The 12389-nt window shown below is 35.0% G+C and overlaps 1 protein-coding gene across 2 annotated transcripts in view; it reads left to right on the top strand.

The window, feature by feature from the left end:
* USP37 (ubiquitin specific peptidase 37) overlaps window positions 1–12389 on the top strand; it is a 115007-nt gene that overhangs the window by 4014 nt on the left and 98604 nt on the right. For both annotated transcript variants that reach the window (XM_030324583.2, XM_030324584.2), the window contains exons 2-4: window positions 1215–1355; window positions 5966–6183; window positions 9781–9952. In XM_030324583.2, the coding sequence (XP_030180443.1) occupies window positions 6028–6183; window positions 9781–9952 (328 nt within the window). In that variant the 5' untranslated portion in view covers window positions 1215–1355; window positions 5966–6027. The remainder of the gene's footprint in view (window positions 1–1214; window positions 1356–5965; window positions 6184–9780; window positions 9953–12389) is intronic.

The raw sequence follows: 12389 nt of genomic DNA, 5'->3' as shown, positions 1-12389 counted from the left end.
AGTGGTTAAAAACATGGGTTTTGGGGCGCCTGGGTGGCTCGGTCGGTTAAGCGTCCGACTTCGGCTCAGGTCATGATCTCACGGTCTGTGGGTTCGAGCCCTGCGTCGGGCTCTGTGCTGACAGCTCAGAGCCTGGAGCCTGTTTCGGATTTTGTGTCTCCCTCTCTCTGTGACCCTCCCCCGTTCATGCTCTGTCTCTCTCTGTCTCAAAAATAAATAAACGTTAAAAAAAAAAAAAACATGGGTTTTGGTGTTAGACTTTGTTTTGTCTCTTAATGAATCTGTATCCTTGGATAAATTCTCTCTCTAAGCCTCAGTTTCCTCATCTGTAAAATAGAGATAATAATCCTTGCCTTTAAGATTATTGTGAAAATTGAATAAGATAATTCATGCGTAGCACTTAGCATTATGGTTAGTAAGTGTTGCATAATAAATATTAGGTGAGAGTGATGGCAGAATGAGGAGTTTCTGAATTAGGATAGCAGCTATGAAAAGGCTGGGTTTTAGATGAGTGAGATTGAGGGTAAAGCTGATTCTAAATTTTTTTGCCTAAATGACTATAGAAGGAATATGTAGAGAAGTCTGGGAGCCTCTTAATGAGGGCATGAATTGTATCATCTTCATTTTGTGTTCTTACCACGGTGCCATCAAATTAAAGTGGCTCAATCATTTTTTAGTAAGGGAACAAATGAATTTACAGTTGGTACTGTAGCTAGCGTTCAAGGAGATCATGAAAGATGTTTGGGTAGAACTTCAGGGGAAGTTGAGGCTTAGAGAGCCTAAATTTGAGAAACAAACCCATGAAGTTAGTTTTGTAAGAAAAGTAAAAACTCCAGATTTACTCACCTTTCAAAATGTGTATCAACACATCATGGAAATGGTATTTTGAGACTTCGGGCATCATTATGTAACAATGTTTATAAAGTAAACAAAGAATATACTCTTTTTCACTGCCTTCTTAGTTTCAAAATGTAGCAGCGAGAAATATCCCAAGACACAAATTGATAAGGTGTAGGCCTTGAAGTCCCTCATTTTGATTGTGTGTATATGTGTGTATCTTGAGCGTTACATTTTAAATGTTTTCAGTAAGATACGTTGTGGTTTTTAAATAATCAAAAAGAGTTTATCTTTTTGTATAAATGATTGCTTTCTTTTTTTAATTTTAACTTCGTAAATTGGATTCTTTTAAAAAGGCACACTTATATTTTCTTTAGCTGAGGTGATGGCTTCCGGAGAACGGGCATAGCTGCAGAATATGAGTAGTTCCCCAAGAAGAGTGCATTGCCTTTGGCACAAGGATCAGAATAAAGGTGAATTGTTATTACATAGGGTTTTTCAGTAAAAGTCACTGAAAAGTAAGTAATGTTTTTATTTTGGATGTGTGTTTCCAAGAGTATGCAAATTGGCAGGAATTAACAGTTTTCTTTCTTTTATTTTATAGTAGTGGTTTTATGTTTTAGCATGCTTTCTTTACCACAGAACACCCTCTAGATAAAGATGTTTTTAAAGCAGGGGCGCCTGGGTGGCTCAGTCGGTTAAGCATCCGACTTCAGCTCGGTCATGATCTCACCGTTCGTGGGTTTGAGCCCCACGTTGGGCTCTGTGCTGACGGCTCTGAGCCTGGAACCTCCTTCAGATTCTGTTGTCTCCGCCCCTCCCTCACTCTCTCTCTCTCTCTCTCTCAAAAATAAATAAACATTAAAAAAATTTTAAAGAGAAGATGTTTTCAAAGCAGTACCTAAAATATGTGCATGTAAATAAGTGTACAGGGTACAGAAACATTTTTGCCAATATTATTGATTGAGTTTCATAGAATTCTCAAAGTTGAACCAGTAATTTTAATAATTGTGAAAAAAGTTAGGGAAAGAGAAATCTCTTTGGACATGCTTAAAGAATAATTTGTTTTTGTTATACCTTGTCTTACCAATATTCCTTTGATAGGGAATTAGCATTATAGAGTTCAAAGAAACCTCATTGTCCTACATTCATAGAAAGTTTAACTGTTACTGATTAGTGCTACATACTGAAAAAGAAACTTAGTTTTTTTCCTCTTAACAGAATAGGGCAAACCTTGATACTATGATGAATGTACAAAAGTAGATATTGTTAATTTGTTTAGTGCAAGACCTGGGAATGGACTAAATTGAGGTATTAAAGAAAAGTTTTGTTGGTTCTGCAAATTTTACATCCTGTACTTTGTCAGGGTGTTGTTTTTTTCTTTTCCTTAGAGGAAGGAGAGATGGCTAGTAGAAATGGTTAAGGAAATGTTCAATATCTGAAGTAAAATTTCATGTACTTAATCCAAACTGCATCAAAATGTTTTAGAATTGCATAGGGAGAAATTGTATAGAGAGAAACAGAAATAACACTAAAGGTTTTTTTTTTTTTAATTTTTCATATGCTTTAGTGAACTTTGAAATCTACACTTCCAATTTTGTTAAATAGTGTTAATTTTTAAAAATTTGTTGGAGGAATTCAGGGTCATTGACCTTACTTTTGGTCTGTGAAGAAAGCGCTAAGATAATGGGGTTTTGTATTATTCTCTTTCAATTTGGTACCCTGATCCATAATGACATAAAAGGAAAGGTAAGGGAATTTGACAGAACTCTGAAAATGGAGTTTCTCCATTGAGCAATGAACAATATGAATCCTAGTTTAGGCAAGTTTACTAATGTTTTTGTTTTAATGTGTTCTGTAATTGCATATTAATTTTGTTCTTCCACAAATGATTTTTTCTCATTGAATCTTGGTGAGATGTGAGGACAGCTTTGCAGTTAGTGAAGTTCAGGTGCCAGTAGAAAAGACTTACATGCAGTGTTCAAAAGATGACTTGTATGTCGTCCACTGCATAGTGATACTTATAAAGAGCTTAGTAAATATAATCCTATATTGGTCACATAAGAGGGATTTATGGTTCCAGTATCTGCTGTTGTGTGTATATATATATGTACACATATATGTGTATATATATTCTTAATGTTTATTTTTGAGAGAGCACACATGTGCGTGCCAGTGGGGGAGGGGCAGAGAGAGGAAAACAGAGGATCTGAAGAAGTCTCTGTGCTGAGAGCAGTGAGCCCAGTGTGGGACTTGAACTCACAAAACATGAGATCATGACTTGAGCCAAAGTGGGAAGCTCAACCGACTGAGCCACCTGGGTGCCCCTCTGTTTTTGTATATTTTAACAGCAAATTGAATAAAATTGTTAGTGCTGATTTGTTCATTCTTAATCATTTTGTTTCTTGTGTGTCAGACACTGTCAAAATGGGGATGCTGAGATTAAAGAACATATTCCTTATCTTCAAATAGCAAAATCTAGATAGAGACAAAGAAGTGAGCAATTTGTGATACAATGTGACAAATGTTACACTAGTAGTAAGCACAACGTATATAACAGGAAAATACAGAAGCATGAAACTGTCTCTGTGGATGTGAGCTGAGAGAAAAAGTGAAAGGTAGCTGGGAAAGGCTTCTTAAAGAGGATAACATCTAAGCTAAGCCTTGATTTTATAGCCAAGAGAAATTAAGTGGGGTTGTGGGGGCATGGAGAGAATACATGAAAATCCTCCAGAGATAGACCACAGTGTATGCAGAAGTATACTGGCATAGTTTTTTGGGGGAAATTATAAATTCAGATGGATGGATTTGGTGGGCTTGTGGGGATAGAGAGGTAAATAGGGCCTGGATCATGAAGAGTGTTTATGTCATGTTAATGAATCTAGATTTTATTGTGAGGGCAATGGGGAGCTGTTGAATGATATTAAGGAGAAGAGTGATGTGATTTGATCTACAGTTCATCATAAAGATGTCTGGAAGGTGTATGGTGATAGACTTGACAGGACTCTACTGTGATCTTCCATTTCCAATCCAATACCAATAATCGTCAAGAGAGAAGTCAAAGATAACTCTCCTGTTTCTGGCAAGGGCAACTGGGGTAGGAGAGGGGTCATGTATTCTTGGCAGTGTTGAGAGCCTAGTGGAAGAAAGTCTCAAGGACCTGTCCAAACAATGAAGCACCAAATTATTAATTGCAAAAAGAAAAAAAAAAGTATTACAAACACACATTGCTGGTCCAAAATTCTGTAGTTACTACTTTGAGCAGTGCCATGTTAACAGGTCTATAAACAGTAGCAGGACTCTGTTACTCTGATGGATTCACGTACCTACCAAATTACACTATCTAAATCTGACCACAGTAGGCATTCAAAAATTTTGATGAGGTGAGTGAATAATAATGGAGGACTTAAAATGCATAACACCTTTTAACTAGTCAAAGTGTTTTCACATCTCTTTTGAAATTTTGTTCTGTTATTTGATATATACTACCTAGAAGCCTTAAACTAGAGGCCCTCCAGGCTCTATCTTGCCTATATCCTACCTGTAGGTGGGTTTTGCTTGATTTGTAGTTTTTAAAAATAAATTTTAATTCATTGCCCACAATTTACAATGGGCAGTTTTACATAAACATTTGGAGCTCGTTTTCTTGAAAAGTTAGATGATCAGGCAAGTAGCTGGGTTCACTAATTCTACATGGTAAAATTGGCTAGATTTCAGTAGCAGTTTTCAGAGTTTGCCTGCCTAAGTCATGTCACCTGCATGACTCCTATAGGCGGTTGATTTTGACCCCTTTTAACAGCTTATTTATCTGAGGTCTTTCAAGAAAGAGGTGTTGTGGGCAAGGAATAAATACAGAAAGTGCACACTAATTCCATTCATATTAAAGCTTTTGCCTGTTCAGTGCCTGATGTATGTTATTTCATTTAGTTTTGCAAAGCTATAGCATTTGCTATTCCTATTTACAGTTGAGAAAACTAATGGTTAGAAAGGTGAGTTATAAATTAGTGACAGCTGGCTCCTGATATCTAGGCCTCCTGTGTTTTTCCTTTGTATACTACTTTTTTTTTTTAAGCTTTTCTAGTTGAGTTGTTTAGGCAAAGTATGATGATTTTTAATTTCTTAAATTATAAGCAAGAATCTCTATTAGCAATGTTTTTAGAGATTTGAAAACAGTATACATAAAATTTGTTTTAATTTTAGATGATTGTGTGTATGTGTGTACATACATGTAGGTAATACATAACACTAACATTCTTTACTATTACAGTTGTGTTTACTTGCTGACATTTGGTAAGCTAGTTTGAAAGTTTTAGATATTCTGTTATTGCTGTAAGCAATTTTTAAGTAGAAGTTCTTTCAGAAATTTGAGTATTTGTCAAAGATAAAATTGGGAAAGATTCTTTCCGCTTTATGGTAATATTAAACAAATGGTAGGTGGTTCTTAGGAAGAGAGGCTTTTAGTGTGTGTTTCTTTTGCCTAAAGAATAAATTATTTTCTCAATATAATTCTGAAGGTTAAACTCATTTGATTATTCTTACAATTTTTTTATTCATCTAATGTCTATACATGTGGATATGCTTAGACTACTGATTGGTAGAAGGAATTGTTTTATGATATGATTTGATATTTTCAGAGGAACTCCATTCTAAGAAATGGAGTCAGCTGACTGAAAATATTTTTTTTTACTTACATTTGAAATTCAAGACCCTTTCACATTCATGAAGGACGGTAAAAGTTGGTCATATTGCTGTGAGCAGTCACACTGACAATTTAGTATTCCTGATTGACATGCCTTTAGTGGCAGCAATATGGTTGTTAATGGTGCCAAATGCAAAATTCAGGCACTGCTAGGGCACGGATACTGGACACATGGCAAAGAAGGGAATGTGGTAGAGAAGAAATAAAATGTAGGTAGACTCAGTCACTGAACTCAGTGACTGCTTTAGTTGTCTTTCTTCTGCTTACCAGCTAGCTAATCAAGGCCTTTGAGGTTGCTTAATAAAAAGTGGTTTACTGAAACAGAGAAGAGGACGTAAAAGATAGTTTATTAAATGGTCTCTTTTAAGTGACTCTTATTTTAATCACTGTTAATGAATTGTAACTTACTATTTTATTTTTCTTCCTTAGAATCTGTCAGGTGTATTTTTGCTTTTTAATTTGGCTAGAAGCAATTTATTTTTAAAGAAAGTATGTCTCCTCTGAAGATTCACGGTCCTATCAGAATTCGAAGTATGCAGACCGGAATTACAAAATGGAAAGAAGGATCCTTTGAAATTGTGGAAAAAGAGAATAAAGTCAGCCTGGTAGTTCACTACAATACTGGAGGAATTCCAAGGATATTTCAGGTATTACCAGATTTTGATGTGGAATAGATCTTGACTCACACCCTGTAGTGAGTAGCTTCCCTGTACAATAGTAAGTATAGTGGTAGCCCTCCTCCTAGGTTAATATTTCTTTTTTATTTCTAGGACACTGATAGTTCTGTGTATATCTTTTATAAATTATTCAACAGCATTGTTGATGGTGTAGAATAAGGAGCGGGAAGTAGTCACCATTATTGAAAAGAAAACTGGGAGGAAGCTGAGAGGAACTGGGTTTGGATACTATTTCTAAGCTATTCTGAAAACCACATTAGGATAACTTTAGTTATTCCTTTTTTTTCCTTAGCATAATATGATAGATTCATCACTATTTAGTATTAGCTTCTAAGAGAACTCATTAGTATCTTCTAAAACCAAATGTCTACTTCCCAGATAGTCTTACCAAAGGTTATAGTATGGACCATTCAAGGGTGATTATTCGAAGTCATATTTACAGCTGTTTTCTTCTAGCTGTAAACTTTTGAAGAATTTCATTATTTCATCACTGCAGAAAATAGTAAATTTTGTTTTCACTTCTATACTTTTTATCCTGAATTACTCATCTTGTTATGATTTAAATTTAAGAAAATAATGTCTTAACATTTTCTGCACTTTAAAATTCTGTATTTGTTAATTACATAATACAAAAGTATAATATTCATTTAAGCTGAAGTACTCTATTGAATAATAATTTATGAAATATTATGCTTGAGAACCCTAGACCTGGGATAAAATTTCCATTCCTGTTTGCTTTTGAACTGTGAAAATAAATTGCTTATGATTTAGTGTATTAAAGGTATTCTTAAATAGATTGGAGGTGGTAACATGAGTAATAGAAACAGTGGTAGTTTCTCCCACAAATGTATATCTACTAATTGTTCATCTCAATGAAATGATTCCTTTTCAAATGGAGATTCAGTTTTTCAGCCCAAATTAGCAGTGAGTAAATACTTAAATGTTTAAGCAAACTTAGGTCTTTAGGAGCATGAAGATTCTGCTTGTTATTCCGGCCTCATCTCAGTTCTAGATCAATTTGCATTCAGCATTCATTTGTTAACCACCTACAGATTAATGTGGTGGATGCTGTATTAAGGGCTATTAATACAGAGCTGAATGAGTTGTTTTTCTTCTCAAACTTAAGCATAATCAAATGCATTTTCAGATGTAAAAATATTCCAGACACACTGAAGTAACACAAAGAAGAGAATGGTTTGTGCCCTGAGCATTTAGATGGTAAATAGGAGTTTGCCAAACAAGTGGAGGTAGGGCGGAGGTGATTTCTATACATGGACAAACACATGCAAATGTGAATCAACATTCAGGGAACCAGAAAAGTATTTTAAAATAAATGGACAGTAAGGAATGAGTAGCAGAAGTAGAGGCTGAAGAGCTAGATAGAAACCAGATCTTGAAGTATCTTGTTTGTCATACTAAGAGGAGCTTAAATTCTAAGAAGCCAAGAATCTCAAGTTCAAATTCATTTAGGGGCTAGGCAGATGAGTTTATGACAAGAGATAGTGGGAGAATAAAGACATATGGGAGGTCATTGTGGGAGTTTAGGTGAGGAATGAAGGTCCTAATCAAAGGAAAAGTCAATAGAAGCAAGAAAAGACCCTGGGGAGATTCCCAGATTTCTGAGTGGATGGTAGTCCCTTTCATGTCTTGGTAGGGAGCAGAGGGGAAGAACTGGGGTGGGGAGGGGAGAGATGAGTTATTGTAGGCGTCAGACGTTCAGATATTGGTATCTAATAGGCATTAGGTAAACAGGACTGGAGCTCCAGCAGAGAGGTCTGGAAGGCCTCAACAGAGTACTGGAGGGCTTCAATAGAGTACTTCAGCTTAAAGCTGGAAGGCCTCACCATATGGGTAATAACGAAAATTGCGGGGCTAATAGGATTTTCACTTGTTAGAGACATCAAATTCAGATTATTCTCATCCTGTTTGTTAACGAACAAACTTTTCCCTTTTGTAGTTAACTTTGATTTTTAAAAAGTAGTATGTGGACTGAAATAATGGTTTTAAGTGATCTCTTTTTTTGCATGTTAAACTCCTTGTTTAAATATTTCAGAGTTAAAGCCTCTGAAACTGTTTATTGTGTTCTATGATAGAATTGTTTTTATTTATTTTGAGAGAGAGAGGGTGTGCGAGTGTGAGCAGGTGGGGGGGTGGGCAGAGAGTGAGAGAGAGAGAGAGAGAGAGAGAATGAATGAATATCCCAAGCAGGCTGTGCGTTGTTAGCAAGGAGTCTGATGCAGGGCTCGATGCCACGAACCCTGAGATGATGACCTGAGCTGAAATCAAGAGTCGGACACTAACCGACTGATCCACTTAGGTGCCCCTTATGATAGGATTTTTACTGAAGGACATGAGTTTAAGACCTATTAGGAAGCTTTTATGTATATATATATATATATATATATATTTGTGTGTGTGTGTGTGTGTATGTATATATATTATATAAAATTTGAATATAAATGAAGTCTGGTAAAATTATATTTTTAATCTTATGTAAAAATTGACAAAGATCAATTCTAGTTTTAAAAAATTATGAAATACTATTACATTTTTCTGCTATTCAAAGGGTATATCTTCAGCAAAAGGCAGCTTTTGAAACCTTTGTATGTGCCTGCTGAGGGAGAACATTAGAGAATAAGGATGTCTATTTGGCAAGAATTACTTAGGTAATAAACTGGAAGACTTATTAATTTAGTCTTGGAAAAATTTCAGCCAAGAGAAAATAAATGTTATCACTTCATAGCACATATCCAGAGTCTGGAAAATTATAGGACAAATTACTGGACCATTCTGGGGAGTGGAAGAAGTAAGCTACGAGGGTTTCCAGAGTACTCATGATCTTCATGATTGAAAGAAAGTTAAATGAACCTGCTTAGATAATTAGAAAAGAAAGATGGGGGTGTCTGGCTGGTTCAGTAGTAGAGCATGGAACTCTTGATCTTAGGATTGTAAGTTTGAGCCCCATGTTGGTGTAGAGATTACTTAAAAATAAAATCTTAAAATATATATTTGAAAGGAAAAAAAAGACGTCTCAAATTGGTAAATTTTATTTTGCCATGTTTTTGAGAGGTGGAATTCTTTTGAAGATTATAGTTTGGATTAATGTATCCTTTTACATTACAGCTACCTAAACCAATTGTCGGATATTTTATAAGCTTTTATTTAAGAAAAGGAAGAGAGAAAAAGAAAGCTTCTAACATAATGTGGCTTTCTAGAGTAGTGCTGGTATATCCACCTAGGCTCTGTTCATTGTTAACTCACTAGCTTTTATAGCTTTATAACTATATGTGAAAATATTCAATTCCCTGTCATAAAATCAAGAATTCTAGGATTACTTTGTAAAATAAGTTTTAATAGGAGGCGTTTGCCTCTCCTGAAAGTGAAATCTTTAAGTGTATCAAGAAATGGGAACTCTTTTCGGTTGGTGGGAAAAAACCCTAAAATTAATATGGGAAAGACTTAAGAAATCTAACTTAGAAAGTATGAAGTAAAGTGCTCCTTATACAATTTATTTTACTTTATTGTGCATTTTTAATAATAATGTAATTTTCCTTTTGTGTTGGTTAGCTAAGTCATAACATTAAAAATGTGGTGCTTCGACCAAGTGGAGTGAAACAAAGCCGCTTAATGTTAACTCTACAAGACAATAGCTTCTTGTCTATTGACAAAGTACCAAGTAAGGATGCAGAGGAGATGAGGTTGTTTCTAGATGCAGTCCATCAAAACAGACTTCATACAGGTGAGCACTAAATCTTCCCAGGGTTTGCCATTAACAATTATAAAAGAATATTACTAGATGGTATACTAGTATCTCTGATGAATATTGATATAAAAATCCCCAGCAGAATACTGCCAGACTGAATTTTACAGCACAATAAAAGGGTTATATACCATGACCAAGTGGGATTTATTTCTGGAATGCAAGGATGGTTCGGGATATGAAAAATCAATGTAATACACCAAGAGTGAATGGAGGAAAAAAAGACACATGATCTTCTGCATGCAGAAAAAGGCCTTGATAAAATTCAAAACCCTTTCATGACAAAAACACTCAACAAACTAAGAGTAGAAACTACCTCAACCTAAAAGGCCAAGTATGAAAAACACACAATTCACATACTCAGCAGTGAGAAACTCAAAGGTTTTCCTTTAAGATAAGGAACAAGGCAAGGATGCCTTCTCTCACCACTTCTGCCCAACATAATACTAGAAGTTCTAGCAAAAGAACTTGGGCAAGAAAAAGAAATGAAATGCATGCAAATTAGAAAGGAAGAAGTAGGGGTGCCTGGCTGGCTCAGACTGTAGCGTGTATGAGTCTTGATCTCTGGGTCATGAGTTCCAAGCCCCATGTTGGATGTAGAGCTTACTTTAAAAGAACAGAAAAATTTTTTTAAAAAGAAAAGAAAATTATATCTGTTCTCAGATGATATGATCCTATTTGTAGAAAACCTTACTTGTCATTTAAATCTTAGGTTTTTGTGTTTCTCTACATGAGACTTATTCTGAGGTTTTACTCTTGCTATGAAGATAGCAAGTACTATACAAAAATCATACAATATGATTAGGTTCCCCTGCCCTTTCCTAATCCCTTTCATTTAAAATGTTTTGATTTAAAAAATGTGTTTATAGACATTTTTAAAGGAATAATCTAGTGCTTAAAATGAGTTTTCCACTATTACTATTAGTGTTCAGCTATATTCTCATCAAAACTTCATTACTAATATTTTATAGTTGACAAATTTTGGGTTTTTTTTAACTCAAATATGACACATAAAAATGTTAGAAGGTGAAGATGTAGGAGTGCTACTTTGCTTGTGTTTAATTAATATCTATTTGATACACTATATTCCTTGTAAAATTAAAAAATTGATTGCTATGTAGTACCTACTCATATGTTCATGTTACCAAATCGGAGCTATGTCAATTTACTAAATAACTGTTGAATTTTAGAATCAAGGAATTGAATACTGTTTAAAATTTTTAGAATATGTCAGGGACTATGTCTATATACCTTCTGTTTTTGTTTTACTTCATTGTACCCATCATGTTAATTGACCCACTGTTTTAAAAGTTGACACGTGTAAGAAAAGCATGTCTCTAAATAAATTGGAATGGAAAGCACATATTTTCTCTGGAAACCCATATTTAAATCTGAACAACATGATATAGTGGAGAAATGTGAATTTTGGACCTAAACAGATTTGGGTTTGAATCCTACCTCTGTTTACTTCCTGTGTGGTTTTCAATATGTCACTTAACGACTGAGTTTCAGTTTCTCATCTCTAAAATGAAGGTTATATTACCTTAAGTTCAGGTCTTAAAGAATAAAATCTCATAAATAGAAAGCATGACTGGTATAAGAGAGACACTTAGTAATTAGGTCAAAAGGAGCAGGCTGTGGAGTTGAATTGTCTTGTGCTGCTCTTGGACGAGTTATTTTAATCTTTTGACTTTAGTTGCCTTTGCTGCCCAAATGTAATATGTACTTTACAGAGACTAGAGTAGGATAATGAATGTAAAGATACTTTGAAAAGTATAGCACATTTAATATATAATGTGTGGCAATTCAGATCAGTGGAAAAAAGACTAAATTTGATGAACGTGTTATCTATAAATGAGATAACTAACCATTTAAGAAGAATAAAGCTGGCTCCCTATCTCACTTCATTCATCTAAATAGATTTTACATTGATCAAGGATTTGAATATAAAAAAGTAAAATGGTAAAAGTGTTATTAAAGGGGAACACTGGATTTTAACATAATATCTAGATGGAAAAGATCTTTCTGACTATGATATAAAAACAGAATCAGTTAGGGGCGCCTGGGTGGCGCAGTCGGTTAAGCGTCCGACTTCAGCCAGGTCACGATCTCACGGTCCGTGAGTTCGAGCCCCGCGTCGGGCTCTGGGCTGATGGCTCAGAGCCTGGAGCCTGTTTCCGGTTCTGTGTCTCCCTCTCTCTCTGCCCCTCCCCCATTCATGCTCTGTCTCTCTCTGTCCCAAAAGTAAATAAACGTTGAAAAAAAAAAAATTAAAAAAAAAAAACAAAAAAACCAGAATCAGTAAAGGAAAAGATTAATAATGGACTGTAAAAAACTTAAATGATCTCTGAGGCAAGAGTAAAAAAAAAAAAAAAACAACAAAAATATTAGCCACAGTGACAGAGTTAATGTTGCT

This window comes from Lynx canadensis, chromosome C1 (assembly GCF_007474595.2).
Source record: "Lynx canadensis isolate LIC74 chromosome C1, mLynCan4.pri.v2, whole genome shotgun sequence".
Classification (NCBI taxonomy): Eukaryota; Metazoa; Chordata; class Mammalia; order Carnivora; family Felidae; genus Lynx; species Lynx canadensis.
This window is presented reverse-complemented; position numbering and strand designations above follow the sequence as displayed.